The 22,133-nt window shown below is 47.5% G+C and overlaps 1 protein-coding gene across 1 annotated transcript; it reads left to right on the top strand.

Moving 5' to 3' along the window:
- Positions 1-533: 533 nt before the first annotated feature.
- ALKBH6 (alkB homolog 6) lies at positions 534-20,103 on the top strand. The gene is made up of 7 exons (XM_040442847.1): positions 534-554; positions 6,171-6,230; positions 14,144-14,212; positions 15,039-15,099; positions 17,432-17,583; positions 17,655-17,771; positions 19,125-20,103. The coding sequence occupies exons 2-7, from the start codon at positions 6,180-6,182 to the stop codon at positions 19,389-19,391; spliced, it is 717 nt and encodes a 238-aa protein (XP_040298781.1). The 5' UTR covers positions 534-554; positions 6,171-6,179; the 3' UTR covers positions 19,392-20,103.
- Positions 20,104-22,133: the final 2,030 nt, after the last annotated feature.

Raw genomic sequence — 22,133 nt, forward strand, 5'->3', positions numbered from 1 at the left:
CCCACTGCTGATTAGGGGGCCTTCAAACGCTGCGGATTCTGTTGCAGGATTTTCCATTACTAAAAATCAGTTGCGGAAATCCAAGTGCTGGCCGCCCCATTCTAATAAATGGAAAGTTGCAAAAAAACTCTGCAACATCGGCCACCTCAAGTGGGTATTTTTCTGGTGAAAAAATTTAAAGTTAAAGGGGGGGGCAGGATTTTTCAGGAGTTGCCACTAATCCCATTGAGGAACACTACAATTTCCCTGTCCTCATTGCATCCAGCTTGAGGGGATACGAACTGCAAGTTTAATATCTCTTAAACTAAGTAACCCCAAAATGTGGCTGCGCCCCTCCACATTGCGTTTCTATGGTAACTATAACTACAATCCATCATGGAGGAAAATACTGAGAAAATAGGGCGCTAAATCCCGCCCCCTTCCGTTAGCTGTCATTTCATTGGTTCAGCCCGGATGCCCCATTTCCATCGCTGATTGGCTGAATCCGCCGTCACTCAATGACTTTTGCTCTCCCTCCTCCCGGAAGTGAATGCACGAAAAGGACTCTGGGGAAGGTAATGCATTCAGAATAGATTGCAGGTGGAATAATGGCGTTCATTTCTATCATCCTCCTTTTGCAACAGCTTCCTCAGCTGCTGCAAAACTACAACTCCCAGCATGCCCCGACAGCCTGCGGCATGCTGGGAGTTGTAGTTTTGCAGCAGCAGCCGCAGATTGGAAACCTCTCCTCTATGATGAAACAGCTTTCCTCCAGTAAATACAAGTCCATTTCTTCTGTATCAGCATCTGGGAAAGCTGGGTGACAACCAATATGGCTGCTGCTGGACTGCTTCTCATCTAATAATGGATGCATTGGCTTATTTAGGTCGGCACCCAGCTTCCCCAGGATCCTGACAAGCAGGTCTGCCTGTGTAGGCAGTATTAGGGGTGCAGGGGGTCTACCTCTGTATAATGGAGCTCGCCTGGAGTGTAGTGCAAAACCCTATAAGTTTAACCCCATAATGACCACGAGACGCCTTTTACAGAGGCCAAGGTTTGATATGTGATGAGGTATAGGGCTCACTATTACCTGGTGCCCTCCCTTTGCACCCCTATGATGTGGATTTTGGGTCCCCTGATGGCCACCAGCTTCCTAGACTAGCCTAATCCATCCAGGAGCAGACGGGGAGCGTCTCGGACTACGGACGGAAAGTCTAAGATGCCGGCAGCCATTTGTGGTAACGCAGAGGGGACCCTAGAACGGCTTATCACCATAAGGGCGTCTCTATGAAACTGGCTGACCTGCGGCATGTGCACTGCGCCAGGAATGCTCAACCTGCCGTCCTCCAGCTGTTGCAAAACTACAACTCCCACCATGCCCTAATAGCTGTAGGCTGTCCAGGCATGCTGGGAGTTGTAGTTTTGCAACAGCTGGAGGACCGCAGGTTGAGCATCTCTGCACTTGGCAGCTGAAGACATCTGTGTTGGTCCCATGTTCACATGTGCCCGCATTGCTGAGAGAAACGATGTTTTGTTATATGCAAATGAGCCTCTAGGAGCAACGGGGGTGGCCAACCTTACAGACACAACGAGCCAGAAAAAAAAAAGCGTATGACTGGGAGGAGCCACAAGCTATACATTTACACAAATATGCGTGCACACGACCGTATTACTGCAAATGAGTTATCAAACATTTAGGGCCCTTTCACACGGGCGAGATTTCCGCGCGGGTGCAATGCGGTAGGTGAACGCATTGCACCCGCATGGAATCCTGACCCATTCATTTCAATGGGGCTGTTCACGCATCACTTGTGCGTTGCGTGTAAATCGCAGCATGCTCTATATTCTGCGTTTTTCACGCAACGCAGGCCCCATAGAAGTGAATGGGGTTGTGTGAAAATCGCAAGCATTCGCAAGCAAGTGCGGATGCGGTGCGATTTTCACGCATGGTTGCTAGGTGACAGTCTATTCACTGTATTATTTTCCCTTATAACATGGTTATAAGGGAAAATAATAGCATTCTGAATACAGAATGCTTAGTAAAATAGCGCTGGAGGGGTTAAAAAAAATAAACAAATTAACTCACCTTCTCCTCTTGATCGCGTAGTTCCCAGTCTCTTCTGATGAGCTGTCGGCTAAAGGACCTTTGGTGACGTCAGATCACATGCTCCAATCACATGGTCCATCACTGTGATGGACCATGTGATTGGAGCATGTGATCTGACGTCACCACAGGTCCTAGCCTGTAGTTCATCATTAAAGAAGTAAAGAAGAGACCGGGAACTACGTGGAGGAGGCGAGTTAAATTTATTTTTATTTTTTTAACCCTCTATTGATCACCTACTATGCATTGTGTATTCAGAATGCTATTATTTCCCCTTATAACCATGTTATAAGGGAAAATAATACAATCTACACTACATCTAACCCAAACCCGAACTTCTGTAAAGAAGTTCGGGTCTGGGTACCACAGTCGGTTTTTTATCACGCGCGTGCAAAAAACATTGCATTCCTACTTTGCGCAATTGCATTCCTACTCGCGCGGGTTTGCCGCAACACACCGGGACGCATCCGGACCTAATCCGGAGACACGCTCGTGTGAACCCAGCCTTAAAAGTGCAATTAAACCACCTTTCTTACCTGTAATGTAGACAACTTTAGTGAGACTCCTGGCAATCTTTGTTTTTCACAATGTGTTTTAAGATTTCTCAGATGACGGCCCATATGCTCAGATGACGGCCCATATGCTCAGATGACGGCCCATATGCCCAGATGACCGCCCTATGCCCAGATGACCGCCCATATGCTCAGATGACCGCCCATATGCCCAGATGACCGCCCTATGCCCAGATGACCGCCCTATGCCCAGATGACCGCCCATATGCCCAGATGACCGCCCTATGCCCAGATGACCGCCCTATGCCCAGATAACCGCCCAGATGACCGCCCATATGCTCAGATGACCGCCCATATGCTCAGATGACCGCCCCACCCCTATTCTGAGATCATGTGTGGGGGGGGGTGATTTGACATAGGGGAGATGTGAGCATGGGGTGTCTGATTTTTGGTGTCTTATATGAGCACTGGGAGGCTTATTTTGTGGGTCTGATGAGGATTTGGGGGTCTTATCTGAGCTCATACTACCCCCATGTCAGATAGAACCCCCATGATCAGCACTTTAATAAATAAAAAAACTGTGTGGGAGGCTTATCCTACCTCTGCTGCCGCTGCTCTGCTCTCCACAGTGACCTGACGTGCACAGCGTCGGGTCAGAGTGCGGGCCTCCACGTATTAAAGGGGGGGTGCACCAATGACAATTAACCTTTAATACAGATACAGGAGGCGGGGGCCGGCAGAATCACATAGCCGACACCTGGCCTCTATGACGACGCTGCCTCTATGATGGGTTAACTGTTGCGGATCTCAGCTACCTCTTGTAGAGGTCGGGTGCGGGCTATATGATTCTGCAGCCAGCACCCGCCTCCTGTATTTGAATAAATGAGTGAGTTAACATCATTGGTGGCAGCGGCCACAGCCCCTCCCCTTCCCCTGTGTTCTCATTGGTGGCAGTGGCCACAGCCCCTCCCCTCCTCTTCCCCTCTGTGTTCTCATTGGTGGCAGCGGCCACAGCCCCTCCCCTCCTCTTCCCCTCTGTGTTCTCATTGGTGGCAGTGGCCACAGCCCCTCCCCTCCTCTTCCCCTCTGTGTTCTCATTGGTGGCAGCGGCGGGAGCACAGGGGGGGGGGGCAGTGCTTCCTTCTCCCCTGTGCTGCTGATATTTCGATACCTGTGAGCGACATCCCTAGTACAGGAATAGCTGGCCTGCTCCCCTGCGAGCCGCAAATGTAGAGGAGAGTGCGCTCCTCTGTGAGCCGCAAATGAAGGTGCGAGGAGCCGCGAGTTGGCCAACCAACCCTGCTCTAGAAGCAACGGGGACGTTGCCGTTACACTTAGAGGCTCTGCAACTGCTGCGCCTTCTGCACTTTGACAGGATCAGGCAGGTGTGATGAAGTTTTTACTGCCTGTCCATGTCAAAGTGGAGAGGGTGCAGCAGTTGCAGAGAGAGCAGAGCCTCTAGGTGTAATGGTAACGCCCCCGTTGCTCCCAGAAGCTCATTTGCATATAATAAAACATTCTTTTTCTCAGCAATGCTATCACATATGAAGATGGGACCAACACAGATGTCTTCAGCTGCCAAGTGCACATGTAACAGGTCAGCCAGTGTCATAGGTACAAACCTGCTGACAGATGGGCTTTAAGGAACACTCTGGAAAACTGACTCCCTGTGTTATGACTGAGGGGGCGGAGCATGACACAGGTATGTTCTTTTGGGTGTTTGTGCCTCAGCCCCTCAGGACCCACGCCAAGCATAACGTGTTTTATCGGTTCACATCGGCTTCTTCATTTCTGTTGTACAGCCCCGTCGTTCTGCGACCTTTGACTTTAATGGGGTCTGTCAGGTCTCCATTAAAAAAAACCTGCCTTTTAACTGGACAAAGCAGAGCAGCAGGCAGCGCTATTGTACCCGGGAATCCTGAGGGAATCTGCATCGGAGGCTGAAGCACAGATGTGAACACGGCCTAAAAGCTGTGGTTTCAGAGACAGCCCCTTTCCATACATTTTTGGAATATGGTGAAGGGGGAATGTCCGGCCACATTTATATATGGGCAGAAAATAACACAAATGGCTGGACTTGCCCCTCAGATCAACCATTGCTCCACACCAAGTGTTCCCCGGTCCCCCATGGCCTTTCTTCACATCATGTTGACCCGTAACTGCCAATTACCTCGCTGGCGTAATTCCCGTAAATTGACCAAGGAGTATTTACTATACACTGGGGCTATGAGGGATCACATACGTAGATTTTATTGGACCGGGGTTAAAAAAAACTTTAACCCTATCGCTTCCAGGTGTTTCAGGATAATGTTACAGGGGGTAATCCCTTGATTACTGTAAAAAATGAAAATCAGACATCATATAGGACATGACAATCTCTTTCTAAGGCCTCTTGCCCACGAACGTAAGGGCTCCATGCCCGTGCTGCAGACCGGAAATTGCGGTCCACAATGCACGGGCACCGACTGTGGGGCAGCCACATGCGGATCACAGACCCATTCCCTTTGAATGGGGTCCACAATCCGTCCGTTCTGCAAAAAGATAGAACAAGTTCTATCTTTTTGCGGAACAGAAGCACAGAACGGAACACCACAGAAGCGCTCCGTATTGGTTCCGTGCTTCCGTTCTGGACTTCATCTCCGGATTCACTTGAATGTGTCCGCATCCGTGATGCGGCATGCACATGGCTGGTGACCTGTGTATTGCAGAACTGCTGCATGCAGCCCGCAGCACGGGCACGAAGCCCTTACGTTTGTGGGCAAGAGGCCTAACAAAGCTAGAACCAGCCCTGTACCTCACATGGATCCAGAGATCTCCCCATTCATTGCTCTGCGAGATTTCTGCTGCCGCTCAAGGAGCATGTCCTTTCTGCTGCTGCTGCTCAGGGAGTGTGCCCTTTCTGCTGCTCAGGGAGTGTGCCCTTACTGCTGCAGCTCTCTAATATCACAGCTGAAGTATGGAACTGAGCATGTGCGTCCACCCCAGCAAGGTGGACAGAGAAATAAGAAAAAAGCAAACAGCAGGTGGCGCTATAGAGATACATTTTATTGAATAACTCAGTGGTTATACAAAATTTTTTATTACATGCAATTACAAAAGTATTCAGATCCAGGTGCTGGTTTGAAAACTGTTCCTGGAGGCGTTCATTATTGATTTCAGTGATGAGAATGGACCAAGTAATTGTTCGGGTTTTATTTTTGTGGACAGTATGCGGAACCATTCATCTCAATGGGTCCGCAAAAAAAACAACTGAAGTTACTCCGTGTACATTCTGTGTCCGTATGTCCGTTCCGCAAAAATATAGAACATGTCCTATTATTGTCCGCATTACAGACAAGGATAGGACTGTTCTATTAGGGGCCAGCCGTTCTGCAAAATACGGAATGCACACGGACGTCATCCGGATTTTTGGCTGACTGCAAAATACATACAGATGTAGCAGAGCTGAATATTCTTTGGCACAACTATTGCGCGTTTCTCATAGTTGCACACTGCAATGCAAAAAAAAGTAGCATGCTTATTTTTTGTTTTGTGGCAAATATGTAACCTGACATTCTGCGTTGTTCTCCACACAGGCTGCGGAAATGCGAGCCGATATCTCTGCCACTGACCTGGAGAACTACCTTATAGACAAGGTACCAGTCCACCCCTGAGAGAAGAAAGTCATGTTTCTCTGCCTCTACTTCTGTATTTTTGCTGCTGGATATATCCAATTAAAGGCTTTGTCTTGCCTATGCTATTGGGCTCAGCGATCCCGTGGTGACAGCGGGTCCTGTAACCCCCAGCATGCTGATATCCGATTCCCTAGCCATACATCACACTGCAAGTGTAGCATCACATCCTGGTCAGACATGATGGACCAGGCCTGCCAGTGCAGGAGCTGCTCTTAGCCTCTGTCCAGACCCAGAGACAGATACCAGCAGCACCTGATGCACCCCATTGGCTTTCAGCGGGGTCGAAGTCTTTGACCTGTTAGGATCTGCTAACATGGTGGAAATTTCACGCGGAAGTTAGCACAGAATACGTGCCGAATCTGCATGAAAATTCCTAATATAAATCCCTGTTGCTGTTCATACGCTTGTTGTTAAATGGAGGTAATCCGCGTGCAGATCCGCGGCAGAAATCTGAGCGTCAGCCTCGAGTTCCTGCCTCATATTCCACTGCATCAAGTAACTATTACTGCACCGTGCCCTAGTTAGGAAGCAGCCAGAGGAACTGGGTCACAGAGCATTCGGGTAGTGAAGGTCATTGTCTGTATCCCTGGTGATCAAGGACAGTGAAGGGGTTCATGGCAGTATCCTTGGTGGTCTAGGGCAGTGAACAGGTTAATGTCTGTACACTCAATAGTCTAGGGCAGTGAAGGTGTTAACTTCAGAGTCCATGGTGATCCAGGGCAGTGCAGGTTATTGTCTGCATCCCTGGTAATCAAGGACAGTGAAGGGGTTCATGGCAGTATCCTTGGTGGTCTAGGGCAGTGAACAGGTTAATGTCTGTACACTCAATAGTCTAGGGCAGTGAAGGTGTTAACTTCAGAGTCCATGGTGATCCAGGGCAGTGCAGGTTATTGTCTGTATCCCTGGTAATCAAGGACAGTGAAGGGGTTCATGGCAGTATCCTTGGTGGTCTAGGACAGTGAAGCGGTTAGGGTCTATTCACACGTCTGTATGTGTTTTGCGGATCCGGCAATGTGCGTTCTGCATTTTGCGGACCGCACATCGCCGGCACTGTCATAGAAAATGCCTAATCTTGCCTGCAATTGCGGACAAGAATAGGACGTTCTATTTTTTTGCAGAACGGAAGTGCGGATCAGCAAATGCGGATGCAGACATCACATTCCGGCCCAATTGAAAATGAATGGGTTCCGCACCTGTTCTGCAAAATTGCGGAACGGATGCGGAACCATTTTGCGGACATGTGAATAGACCCTTAATGTCAGTATCCTTGGTGGTCTAAGGCATTGAAGCGGTTAATGTCAGTATCCTTGGTGGTCTAGGGCAGTAAAGCGGTTAATGTCAGTATCCTTGGTGGTCTAGGGCAGTTAAGTAGTTAATATGACTGTGCTACAGAACACTGAGGCAAATGTACTAGCCTGTGTAGTAAAATGCGCCATCATTTTTCCGCATTTCTGGCATCATGTTTTAGACCTGATTATGAAGCAAGTGCACCAAGAAAAATTGAATACACCGGGCTTGCCTGTTTTGGTTTTTCAGCTCGACAAAGGGATATAGTTTAGCAGAAGGGGTGAGGCTTAACCTGTTATGGACACAGGGCGTACAGGTACGCCCTGATGTCCTGGTACTTAAGGACACAGCCAGCCCCCTGGATCTCACAGGCCGGAAGATGTATGAGTAATACACACTGTATTACTCATACAGCCAATGCATTACAATACAGAAGTATTGGAATGCATTGTAAAAGGGATCAGACCCCCAAAAGTTGAAGTCCCAAAGTGGGACAAAAAATAAAGTTTCCCCCCCCCCAAAAAAAAATTTACGTTTCAAGTAGGGCTGCACGATATGGGAATTTTGTGCGATTGCGATTAGGGCCCTAAAAATTGCGATAACGATGTGCGATGCGATATTTTAAGGGAATTGTGCTAGAGGTCTGTTTGCTTGGATTTTCCCATATGAGCCGCTGACGCGGCTGGGTATGACATAGTTATGGGGGATCTGTGGATGGCGCTGTTATGTGGGGGATCTGTGGATGACTGTTATGTGGGGGATCTGTGGATGACGCTGTTATGTGGGGGATCTGTGGATAGCGCTGTTATGTGGGGGATCTGTGGATGGCGCTGTTATGTGGGGGATCTGTGGATGGCGCTGTTATGTGGGGGATCTGTGGATGACGCTGTTATGTGGGGGATCTGTGGATGACGCTGTTATGTGGGGGATCTGTGGATGACGCTGTTATGTGGGGGATCTGTGGATGACGCTGTTATGTGGGGGATCTGTGGATGGCGCTGTTATGTGGGGGATCTGTGGATGACGCTGTTATGTGGGGGATCTGTGGATGACGCTGTTATGTGGGGGATCTGTGGATGACGCTGTTATGTGGGGGATCTGTGGATGACGCTGTTATGTGGGGGATCTGTGGATGACGCTGTTATGTGGGGGATCTGTGGATGACGCTGTTATGTGGGGGATCTGTGGATGACGCTGTTATGTGGGGGATCTGTGGATGACGCTGTTATGTGGGGGATCTGTGGAGGACGCTGTTATGTGGGGGATCTGTGGATGACGCTGTTATGTGGGGGATCTGTGGACGACGCTGTTATGTGGGGGATCTGTGGACGACGCTGTTATGTGGGGGATCTGTGGATGGCGCTGTTATGTGGGGGATCTGTGGATGACGCTGTTATGTGGGGGATCTGTGGATGACGCTGTTATGTGGGGGATCTGTGGATGGCGCTGTTATGTGGGGGATCTGTGGATGACGCTGTTATGTGGGGGATCTGTGGATGACGCTGTTATGTGGGGGATCTGTGGATGACGCTGTTATGTGGGGGATCTGTGGATGGCGCTGTTATGTGGGGGATCTGTGGATGACGCTGTTATGTGGGGGATCTGTGGATGACGCTGTTATGTGGGGGATCTGTGGATGACGCTGTTATGTGGGGGATCTGTGGATGGCGCTGTTATGTGGGGGATCTGGGGATGACGCTGTTATGTGGGGGATCTGTGGAGGTGTAGATCTGTGGATGACGCTGTTATGGGGGATCTGCGGAGGATGCTGTTATGTGGGAGATCTGCGGAGGACGCTGTTATGTGGGAGATCTGCGGAGGACGCTGTTATGTGGGAGATCTGCGGAGGACGCTGTTATGTGGGAGATCTGCGGAGGACGCTGTTATGGGAGATCTGCGGAGGACACTGTTATGGGGGACCTGCGGAGGGCACTGTTATGGGGGACCTGCGGAGGGCACTGTTATGGGGGACCTGCGGAGGGCACTGTTATGGGGGACCTGCGGAGGGCACGGTTATGGGGGACCTGCGGAGGGCACTGTTATGGGGGACCTGCGGAGGGCACTGTTATGGGGGACCTGCGGAGGGCACTGTTATGGGGGACCTGCGGAGGGCACTGTTATGGGGGACCTGCGGAGGGCACTGTTATGGGGGACCTGCGGAGGGCACTGTTATGGGGGACCTGCGGAGGGCACTGTTATAGGGGATGTGTGCTATGACACATGGGGCCACGAGGGGGGGCCAGCATAAGACACACATATAGCATCTTATGCTGGTCCCCCTCATGGCCCTATGTGTCCCTTCATGTGTCCTAAACTGCGCACATAACTCTCCTATTCATAAAATGGCCAGCCTCTGTACTTTCACTATGAATGCACTCACACTGCAGAGAGCGAGCCGGCCGGCGCGTGACTGACGTCACTGTCACGCTCCTCCCACTTAATTCAGGAAGCAGGAGCGTGACTAAGTGACGTCAGTCACGCGCCGGCCGGCTGCCTCGCTCCCGCTCGTCGCTGCAGTGCATTCATCGTGAAAGTAAGTACAGAGGCTGGACCTGTTATCAATAGGACAGAGGACTTTTTTATCAATAGGGGCCCCTTCATAATAATCGCGGCATTTTCGGCTCGGCCGAATCGCCAAACCGCATTTGCCGATTATCGCGATTCGATTATTTTTGCGGAATATCGTGCAGCCCTAGCAAAAAAATATTGTCCAGCTTCACCTCGCAGTGCGTGTTTTATTAGGAAACGTGCTTAAAAACCAAACATCAGGCTCATATCATCAACATGTTTCGGATCAACATATATTACAGATCCTTCCTCATGATACAGAGAATAAGACTGACAAATCTTATATACAGAGTAAAAGCAGTGATTCAGCTGTGGATTATTGATTGGCAATTGGACTGCTTTCACCCCACCCACAGCATATACCACTGAGACACAGGAACAGAACTGCATGAGAAGAAGAGAGGAAAAAAAAAAAAAAAAAAAAAAAAAAAAAATTTAATTTTCACCCCTCTCTTCCTCCCACGCAAGAACCGCCCCTAAAGGACAAGAGAAGAAGATACATCTAATAATGCAATATTAAATCTTGTCTTTGATTAAGGCCCAAAGGTATACAGGACTGAAATCTAAAAATCCAATAGGCTTCTCTATTGAGAAGAGCTTTCCTATGGTCTCCGCCCCGTTTAGGAAAATTAACTCGTTCAATGCCCTGAACTTTCATGCCAGCAATATTGCCCTGGTGGCAGGAGGCAAAATGCTGGCTGACTGCTGACACATTTTTTACAAAAGCATGAGATATATCTGAGATATGTCTGCATATCCGAACTTTGAGGGCATTGGACGTGCATCCCACATATTGCAATTGACATGTAGAACAAGACACACAATACACCACATGTGTGGTATTGCAGTTAATGTATTGTTGTATCTCAAATGACTGCTGGGCTGCAACAGAGGCCACATTCCGTCCTGTTTGTCGGACACTGCAACACGTACAAATGCGGTGCCCGCATTTGAACATCCCTTTAGACCTAAGCCAACATTGTTGTGGTACCGTACCATCTGAAAACCGACTCGGACTGAGTTTTTGAGAAAGTGTTGGCGCCTTGCGGGCAATACATTTTATTCCCTTGTCCACAATCGGTTTCCAGGCGGCATCTGTGCGCAAAACTGTCAGATACTTTCTGACAATCTTGCAGACATCCAGATATTCAAGACTATAGTTAGTTATAAAGAATGGCATTGCAGTCTGGCCTCCTTGTTTTAAACCTTTGTATTTTTTATATTTAGGAAAAACCAGGTCTCGCCTGGGTAATGCAAGAGCTGTTTTTTTAGCTGTGTCTATTAAAGACTGGCCGTAACCTCTGATCTGCAGCCGAGCAGTCAACTTTTCTGCCTCTCTGAGGAAGGTGGAATCATCTGAGCAGTTCCTCCTTAATCTGATAAATTCACCCCTAGGGATGTTTTTAACCACGTGTTTCGGATGACAGGACAGGGCTAATAAAGTGGTATTGCCAGCTGTCTCTTTTCTATAAGTACAAGTGGTTATCTCAGATTTTTCCACATCACCATGGAGAGTAAGATCCAAAAATGAAATAGTGTGCACATGAAAATCAACCGTAAAGCTCAGATTCATTTGATTATCATTGAGATATCTCTCAAACAGTGGTATGGCCGTCACATCCGACGACCAGATGAACAGCAGGTCATCTATGTAACGGCCATACCACTGCAGGGAGGAAGACCACGGGTTATCACAGGAAAACAAAAAACGAGACTCCCACCAAGACATGTATATGTTCGCCAGTGAGGGCGAAAATTTTGCGCCCATCGAAACTCCAGTACATTGTAAGTATAGCTTCTGGTCGAACATAAACACATTGTGTTTGAGCAAGAACCGAATCATGCAGCCCTAGTTTCAAGTAAAAATAAACAAAAACGTCATTTTCCCCAAATAAAGTTAAAAATAGGAAAAAATATATAATTGACATATTAGGTATCGCCGCGTCCGTAACGACCGGCTCTATAAACATATCACATGACCTAACTCCTCAGATGAACACCGTAAAAAATAAAAACTGTGCTAAATAAACCATTTTTTTTGTTACCTTGCATCAAAAAAAGTACAACAGTAAGCGTTTGCCCACCAAAATAGTACCAATCTAACCGTCACCTCATCCCGCAAAAAATTAGCCCCTACCTAAGACAATCGCCCAAAAAATAAAAAAAACTATGGCTCAGAATATGGAGACACTAAAACATCATTTTTTTTGTTTTAAAAAAGCTGTTATTGTGTAAAACTTCAGTAAATTAAAAAAAGTATACATATTAGGTATCGCCGCGTCCGTATCGACCGGCTCTATAAAAATATCACATGACCTAACCCCTCAGGTGAACACCGTAAAAAAATTAAAATAAAAACAGTGTAAAAAAAAACATTTTTTGTCACCTTACATCACAAAAAGTGTAATAGCAAGCGATCAAAAGCTAATATGCACCCCAAAATAGTGCCAATCAAACCGTCATCTCATCCCACAAAAAATGAGACCCTACCTAATATAATCGCCCAAAAACTGAAAAAACTATGGCTCTCAGACTAGGGAGACACTAAAACATGATTTTATTTGTTTCAAAAATTAAATCATTGTGTAAAACTTACATAAATAAAAACTTGTATGCATATTAGGTATCTCCGCGTCCGTGACAAACTGCTCTATAAAATTACCACATGATCTAACCTGTCAGATGAATGTTGTAAATAGCAAAAAAAAAAAGTGCCAAAACATCTATTTCTTGTTACCTTGCCTCACAAAAAGTGTAATATAGAGCAACCAAAAATCATATGTACCCTAAACTAGTACCAACAAAACTTCCACCCTATCCCGTAGTTTCTAAAATGGGGTCACTTTTATGGAGTTTCTACTCTAGGGGTGCATCAGGGGGGCTTCAAATGGGACATGGTGTCAAAAAAAACAGTCCAGCAAAATCTGCCTTCCAAAAACCGTATGGCGTTCCTTTCCTTCTGCGCCCTGCCGTGTGCCCGTACAGCAGTTTACGACCACATATGGGGTGTTTCTGTAAACTTCAGAATCAGGGCCATAAATATTGAGTTTGGTTTGGCTGTTTACCCTTGCTTTGTAACCGGAAACAAAATATTAAAATGGAAAAACTGCCAAAAAAGTGAAATTTTGAAATTGTATCTCTATTTTCCATTAATTCTTGTGGAACACCTAAAGGGTTAACAACATTTGTAAAATCAGTTTTGAGTACCTTGAGGGGTGTAGTTTCTAGAATGGGGTCATTTTTGGGTGGTTTCTATTATGTAAGCCTCGCAAAGTGACTTCAGACCTGAACTGGTCCTTGAAAAGTGGGTTTTTTGAAATTTCTAGATTTACTTCTAAACTTCTAAGCCTTGTAACGTCCCCCAAAAATAAAATGTCATTCCCAAAATGATCCTAACATGAAGTAGACATATAGGGAATGGAAAGTAATAACTATTTTTGTAGGTATTAATATGTATTATAGAAGTAGAGAAATTGAAACTTGGAAATTTGCAAATCTGGTATTTTTTTATAAATAAAAAAGATTTTTTTTTACTTCATTTTACCAGTGTCATGAAGTACAATATGTGCCGAAAAAAACAATCGTAGAATGGCCTGGATAAGTCAAAGCGTTTTAAAGTTATCACCACTTAAAGTGACACTGGTCAGATTTGCAAAAAATGGCCTGGTCCTTAAGGTGAAATAGGGCTGTGTCCTTAAGGAGTTAAGACGCAGCCACAAAATTTTGGCGCAAAGTAAGCCAATTGGTAGGTGGTGAAGTTACAAGTGTCTTGCCATGCACCAAATGTATCATCCCATCCCGGCTGTGATAAACGTGGCGCTGTCTTAGTTTGTAGCGTCATTTTGGACAAAATTAGTAAGTCTGCCCCAGTGTCTGCAGCAGAAGGGGGCATTTGGTAAACATTCATAGTTCGGCGGGGGTGTATTAGGAAGCCTTCTGCTCTAGGTGATTTTTAGCAAGTCTTCATAGTAGGGAGGCAGACACCTGGCATAATGCAGAGTGCGCTCTTTCTCCTCTAGGCTCCACGTGCTGCCTATTACATCCCTGATTACATCACTGCGGCAGAGGAGGAGTACTTGCTGCGTCAGGTACGGTGCCCTCATATTCACATCTATAGAAATAATTACAGCTCTGCTTCGAAAACAGTAGTGGTGCTCCAGTGTAGTGCCCCCAGTGGTGACTCCTGGGCATTGCATTCAATCTGCTTTAAAGGGGTTTTCCTGTTAGAATGATATTTAAGCAAAAACCTGCAGCCTGCCTTCTGAACCAGAAGATTCATACTAAGGCTACTTTCACACTGACGTTTTGGCTTTCCGTTTGTGAGATCCGTTCAGGGGTCTCAAAAGCGGTCCAAAACGGATCAGTTTTGCCCTAATGCATTCTGAATGGAAAAGGATCCGCTCAGAATGCCTCAGTTTGCCTCCGTTCCGTCACCATTCCGCTTTGGAGGCGGACACCGCTGCCTGCAGCGTTTTGGTGTCCGTCTGATGAAACTGAGCCAAACGGATCCGTCCTGGCACACAATGTAAGTCAATGGGGACGGATCCGTTTTCTATGACACAATCTGGCACAATAGAAAACAAATCCGTCCCCCATTGACTTTCAATGGTGTTCAAGACGGATCCGTTTTGGCTATGTTAAAGATAATACAAACGGATCCGTTCTGAACGGATGCAGACGGTTGTATTATATGAACGGATCCGCCTGTGTAGATCCATGACGTATCCGCACCAAATGCGAGTATGAAAGTAGCCTTACCTGCTCCACAACGCTCCAGTCCTCCATCCCCGGTCGCCTCCATCTTCCCACCCCCTTCATTCTCAGCATGGGTGGGGGTCCAGACACCCCCGCGGATCAGTTGTCGGGTGAACACTGCACTGCCATGATATCTTACCATGTCCATCTCTTCTTTAGGTCTACAATGCGCCAAAACCAAAATGGACTCGGCTGTCCGGGAGGAAGTTGCAGAACTGGGGTAAGTCAGCATTGCTCCTAATTAGCCTACCGTGGCAGAATCCGATCATACATAAGAAGAGTCACCCCTGGGTCAAGAAGCATCATAATATTAAGATATTGGGGTACTGGATGTGAAAGGGGTATTCACATCTTGGGGGCTTATGGCATATTTGTAGGATGTGACATAAATGTCCCACCTGTGTTCCCCTACACCCATCACCCTAATTGGGGTAATCACACTAATGCCACATGTAGTCCATCTGCTTTCATGACCCAGTGGGCAATGAGCAGAATTTTGAAAGCAGCTCTGGACATGAATACAGAGGACTCGTGAACTGTAGGGTGCAGACGTTCCGTTACAGGGGTTCTATAGGCTGAAAAAACAGGGCTGCCTTCTTAAAGAAACAGCGCCACACCTGCCCACAACTTGTGCGTGGTATTGCAGCTCATTAATGTGAATGGGGCTGAGCTGGTATACCACAAAGAGCCAGTGGACGGGTTTGTGGAAGAAAGCAGCCGTGTTTTTGTAATCTTGTACAATCCCTTTAAGTGCGAGGGACTAATGGGTTCCCAGAGTTTGATTTAATAGTGTTTTGTGGGAGTACACAGAATCCCAGAACTCGCTGACATGTCAGAGCTCGAGACCTGCGTCAGAAGGTAACAGTTAAAAAAAAAAAAGATAATTTTGATTGAATTGGCTTGGGGTTGATGTATTATTGCCTAGGATGTGTCGAGCCCCGGCTTGTCCAACTGTACCCTCGAGGGCCTGGCACCGGCCAAGATTTTGTGGGAGATGAAAGAAACTGTGAGTAGCGATTGGTTCGGCAGAGGGCACGTTTATACCCATTTAATTGTTAAACTTGTGAAATTATATAATCGCCATAATATCTCCAGATGGCAGCGGTCGGTGGGGTCTGTATGGACGCTGTAGGTGTGCGCGGGTCTCTTTATAGGCGCAGTAAGAATAATGTATATGCTCACTGTATGTAATAGAAGCAGTAATTGGTGTATTCGTGGTGACAGGCCTTAGGGCACATTGACACAACGGGTTTCACAGCGTAATTTTGGCACGAACAGCCGTGCCAAAAAGCCACTGAAAACCTGGCTGTGTACTTTCTGCCTCCCATACATCTAAATGGGAGGCAGCACTAAGGATCGCGGAATGGAGGCTTATAACCGCGGCTGCTCCGAGAAGGTACATGTCGGTACTCTCCGAGGCTGTAAACCACCACCGTACGTTCCTCAGCGCTGCCTTCCATGGAAATGAGTGAGAGGCAGAAAGGAACCGGCTGCTGGTGGGTTTTGGGCGAAATTTGACCAAAATTACACTGTAAAACCTGCTATGTGGACGGGTCCTTAAAGGGGTTGTCCAGGCCTTTAATATTGATGACCTATCCTCAGGATAGGTCATCAATGTCAGATTGGCGGGGGTCCGACACCTGGCACCCCTGCCGATCAGAAGTACGAGGAGACGGCGCACGCGCGTGCCGTCTCCCGTCTCTCTTCCTGCTGCTGCTGCTTCTATGGCAGAGCAGGAAGAGAGATGGCACGTGCACAATGCGAGTGCCATCGCCTCATACAGCTGATCGGTGGGGGTGGCGGGTGCCAGACCCCCACCGATCTGATATTGATGACCTATCCGGAGGATAGGTCGTCAATATTTAAAGCCAGGAGAACCCCTTAGAGGTATGTCCACATGAACCAGAACATCTATTGCTACATGTAATACATGTAATACATGGGACATATTCCTACTTTGAAGGTCTGCAGATAGAATTGACATGCTGTAGATTTAAAATCCACACCGCAGATCAGTTTCCGCACAGTTTTTTCCCCCGTAGCCTTGTGGTGAGATTTCTTAAAGAGGTTCTCCAGGAATGTGCGACCGACCACTTTGTTCATTTCATGGAGGCTGCAGTGGTACGGGGCCCCCGTTCTCGTGATCTGTGGGGGTCCCAGCTGTAGGACCGCCACCTATCTGATAGTTATCCTCTATCCTGTGGATAGGGGATAACTTAATCTAACCGGAATAACACTTTAAATGGAATTGTTTAAAACAGAAAATCCACACCAAAAAACCGCACAAAAGCTATGATAAATAGTGTCAGGAGATCAGAGATAAGGCTTCACATGAGCCATTCAGCTGACGGGACCGAGAAGGGAAACTCATATAAAATGCAATTAAGTTAAAAAATTGAATTAATAAAATGCAATAAAAAAAAATGCGCTGAAGGTGTCCAAAGCCTTTACAGTTTATAATCAATACACCTAGCTGAACGGCTGTTGTAATGTACGATGGGGCGGTGTAGAACTGTAGCTCGTAGAAAACCGTCCATGCGTTCTTGTTACAGGAGGTCTCCCGCATCCTCGGGGCATGGTGCCGGAAAAGCTTCCCACCTGGCTCCAGACATATACTGAGAAGATTTCCTCCCTGGAAGTGTTTGAAGGGAACGGTGCGAACCACGTGCTGGTGAATGAATACAATCCCGGAGAGGGGATAATGGTACGTTATACTGAGCATATGGCTGGTATCATGTCTCTAGTGTTAGCTCACCGCCCTGTATTATCTTCCAGCCACACGAGGACGGGCCCCTGTACTTCCCGACTGTCACCACCATCAGCCTGGGGTCACACACTCTTCTAGATTTCTATCTTCCTATCAACAGGCAAAGTTCTGAGGAGGAAGAGCAGGTAAAGGTCTTTACATTTTACAGGATCCTGCCAATCTTATAGGGTTTATCCTGTAAATGTCCAATAGGTGAAGGCCCACTTCTGGGATCGACTCCTGTCTCAAGAACGGGGCACCGCCATGAATGAAGAGCAGACTGTGAATGCAGAACTTTCTTCATTCATTGCTATTGGGCTTCTGAAAATAGTTTTGTAATTTTTTTTCTGTACAATTGGCCAAATGTTAATGGGGTAGTCCATGGGGTTAAAAATTGTGTCTGGGGACAAGGAGTTATCTGGTAATTTATATTGATGGCCTATTTTCTGGATAGGTAACCCGTATAAGATTGGCAGGAGTCCGACACCCGGAACCCACACCGATCAGCTATTAGAAGAGGCAGGGCGCTCCTTGAGCGTCACAGCCTCTTCCTAGGCCATGTGACATCACCGTACATCGGTCACATGGCCTAGTTGCTGCTCAACCCCATTCAAGTTAATGGAGCTGAGCTGTAATCCCAAGCCCAGCTGCTATACTATGTACGGCGCTGTGCTTGGTAAGCAGTGATGGTCAGTTCGCAGTGTTTGCCAGCGAACACATGCGGGCTGCCATCTTTAGTAAGGTAGACTCACCCGTCCCGCGATGCACAGGTAAGCCCTTACCTGTGCCTGTGCCGGTCTGAAATCAAACGCAGTCACCGGGAGCAGGCAGTTCCGAAAACAGCCTAATGAAGGCCCCCCGCGGCTGTTCTTGGAACTGCCTGCTTCCGGTGACTAAATTTGATTTCAGACTAGCTCCCGGCACAGGTAAGGGCTTACCTGTGCATCGCGGGATGGGTGAGTCTACCTTCGCTGGCGAACACCTCGAACTGACCAGCATCACTGTTGGTAAGCACCCAGGAGGCAGCTCCCTGTAACAGCCGGTACTCGGATCCCCACCAATGTGGTAATGATGACCTATCCTGAGGATGTCATCATTATATTTACCTGGATAACCCCTTTAACCATATACATCACTTTTCCTCATTGTCGTTATACACTGCTGGGTGTCTTGGGACAGTCACGATGACATGTTATAGGTGGTATTGATTTCAGTGGACAGTACATAACCCCTGAAATCAATGGCACTTCCAATGAAGATTTTGGTTTGTCAGAACCAAGTGCTAAGGAAATTGTTGCTTTACCAACACCCACAGCCCCTTGTATCCTGGGGGTCCATGAGAAGACCCATCCCCATGAACCAGAGTATTTCTCAGCGAGGAGCTAACGGAAGGTGAAATGGCCTTTCTTAGTGATCAGCCGACATGTCCCTATTACATTGCTCTTTGCACATGCCGGTGTATTTGGAGGTGTCCTCAGCATTTGCCGTCTATATTCCAGGTCCCTTTGACAGAAGAGCAGCGACGTGTTCTCTCCCTCTTGCTGGAGCCGCGAAGTCTTTTAATTTTACGCGAGGACCTTTATAAAAACTACCTCCATGGGATTCGCCCGCTGACTGAGGACACACTAGACCACAAAGTGGCCAATCTGGACCCGTGCACGGTACGAGCGGAGGAGACACTGACCAGGAGGACACGAGTCTCACTGACCATCAGATTTGTCCCCAAAGTGCTGAAAACAGCACTTTTTCTAGGGAAGAGAAAGTAAGAGAGAGGTTCGCCCGATTCAGCACATTCACCGAGCTATTGTGTTTGCCACTCGGGAGTCCGGGAAAGCTGGGTGACAGCCCCTTTGGGAGCTTGAATGACGTTCGTTTTTTCAGGCTTTCCTAGAAACGGATATAACTAAATAATGTATGGATGGAATTTTTAATGAAGATGAATCAAGGGCGTGTATTTAATGGACCGTGTCTGTGTTAAGGCCCATTCATACGAGCCTTCGCTCTGATGAGCATGCACAAAAATCATTCAGTGCAAATACAGGAAGCAGCGGAACGAGGAGTGCTAAAAAAAATAATCATTGATCGTGTGAATAATCATTTATACTACCATAAAAAAAATTGTCATTATTACATTGGGATCTGGCGATATCTCCTGGGGCAAGGATTTTGTAGAATTCTTTATATATTTCTCACAGTTTTCAGCCGAAATAGAATCTGTGTAGAAAGCTCAGTGGTTAGCACTGGTGTCTTGCAGCACTGGGGTCCTGGGTTCGAATCTGACCAAGGACAACATCTGCACGGAGTTTGTATGTTCTCCCAGTTGTTTGCGTGGGTTTCCTCCGGGTTCTCCAAAGACATACTGATAGGGACCTTGGATTGTGAACCCCATTGGGGACAGTGCGATGCTAATGTCTGTAAAAAGCTGCGGAATATAGCAGCGTAATATAAGTACGAAAAATGATAAAGAAGTTAAAGGGAGACTGTTGCCTCCAAAATTGGATTCAAGGTAAGCATACCACCATGTAGGGTAGATGCGCTGAAATGTAACCTTTTCTTGTGAATATCTGGTCCTCTAATCCTGAGAAATACTTATTTTCTTTATTCTTATGCCAATAAGATTCTTGGTTCACTGTGGGCAGGGCTGCTCCATTTGGTGCACTGTGGGCAGGGCTGCTCCATTTGGTGCACTGTGGGCAGGGCTGCTCCATTTGGTGCACTGTGGGCAGGGCTGCTCCATTTGGTGCACTGTGGGCAGGGCTGCTCCATTTGGTGCACTGTGGGCAGGGCTGCTCCATTTGGTGCACCTGTCACGTTCGGGTATGGGAGGGAAACACCACACCGAACATAGGAGGGAAAGAGGTGAGGGAATAAGACCTGGAAACTAGGGAAAGGAAAATGGACACCTCCTAGTAAAACCCTAATCAAAGTCCTGACTAACTACCAGTATGAACAGACCCCAGAGGTAGGTGAGTTCATACACAGGAATACCCAGCGTCCTAACTCACCCTATAGGACCCCGGTACTAATGTCAGGACTGAGACAACCTGTTCCTCCAAAAGGAAGGACGAACAGGAGTCTCCCTCAGGCCTTAATACAAATGACAGGGAAATGCAACACACAAAATAACCCAAACAAAATACAAAAGGGGAAAGAAAACACTTAAAGGGAACCTGTCACCTCTACTATGCTACCCTCATTGAGCATTTCTAAATGTTCATTGTGTTGCACCAAACATATAATTTACACGTTTAATTTCATCTGCAGAAGAATTAAATAAGTATGATGCATTTTTGCACTTCCCGCCTTTTATGCAAAGAGTCATATCTTGTGTGACCAGAGAAGAGTCACATTTTCTTGGAGTCAAGCTCCTCAGCTCCGCCTAAGAAACTCCCCTGTAGATGAAGTCTTGCGCATGCGCAATAGTCAGTACGGGCAAGACAACGTTGCGTAAGTATTTCCATGATATCACGTGATCTACGTAGTGCCCGCAGTAATGCGCACTCCCTAATTACTTCCCCTGAAGTGGAGCGGCTTCCTCCAGCCTTGGTTCTTCGGGACAGCCTATGACCGGGGGGGGGGGGGGGGGGAGTGCCGGCGGCATCTCCCGGTGTCAGATATACAGGCGGTGTAGTGCCGGCGGCATCAGGCAGCGAACTGTCAGTGGGAACTAACTATGCGCTATTTTCTGTCACAGGGGGAGAACATTCCAGCACGTAGTGGCGTGAGGGGGAGGGGACATACACTAAAGTATCTGATTGGTCTAACTAAGAAAGGGCAAGTGCACGATTTCAGGCAAGCTTAAAAGCAGTGACGGAGAAGATTCTCTGTCAAAGTCTAGAGGGAGGGAAATAGGCTCTGATGGTGTGAGGGGAAGGAGTTGTTAATTCAAATGAGCATAACGTCGGGAAATCTCTAGAGCAGCGGTTCTCAACCTAGGGGTCGCGACCCCTTTGGGGGTCGATCGGCCCTTTCCGGGGGGTCGCCTGAGGCTTCCTATTGTGGATCCAGGCCCGTCGCTAACAGACAGGCAAAACAAGCAATTGCTTGGGGCCCCGAGCTGGCCCGGGGCCAAGCAGAGTCGGTGCTTGTTTTGCGGCTGAGTAACTCAGAAGATCCGATGGTATATTCTAACCCCCAGGCGTTCCCATGGTGACGGGGACGCTTGCCTGGGGGTTAGAATATACAGGGCCACGCCGCTCACAGCAGTATATTTATAAACTAATCAGTAACTACTTTAACTTTAATCATTGCTCATTGCTGAGCTCTTTACTTGGATTATAATTTATTTGGATATGGGATATCTTACTTTGTCTTAGCTCCGGTAATAGCAGGCAGTGCGGGGGGCGGCGCTCACTCACTGACGTCACGCACCTGCGCCGCCTAGTGGGAGGAGCAGGCACGTGACGTCAGTGAGTGAGCGCCGCCCCCCGCACTGCCTGCTATTACCGGAGCTAAGAGAAAGTAAGATATCCCATATCCAAATAAATTATAATCCAAGTAAAGAGCTC

Source organism: Bufo bufo, chromosome 8 (assembly GCF_905171765.1).
Source record: "Bufo bufo chromosome 8, aBufBuf1.1, whole genome shotgun sequence".
In the NCBI taxonomy this organism is placed as follows: Eukaryota; Metazoa; Chordata; class Amphibia; order Anura; family Bufonidae; genus Bufo; species Bufo bufo.

Bases quoted from the DNA above. Each gene is read 5' to 3' on its own strand.
- ALKBH6 (XM_040442847.1), top strand. From the start codon at position 6,180: ATGCGAGCCGATATCTCTGCCACTGACCTGGAGAACTACCTTATAGAC. The intron at 15,100-17,431 runs GTAAGTCAGCAT...TTCTTGTTACAG, and splicing joins GAGGAAGTTGCAGAACTGGG to GAGGTCTCCCGCATCCTCGG. The intron at 17,584-17,654 runs GTACGTTATACT...ATTATCTTCCAG, and splicing joins ATCCCGGAGAGGGGATAATG to CCACACGAGGACGGGCCCCT.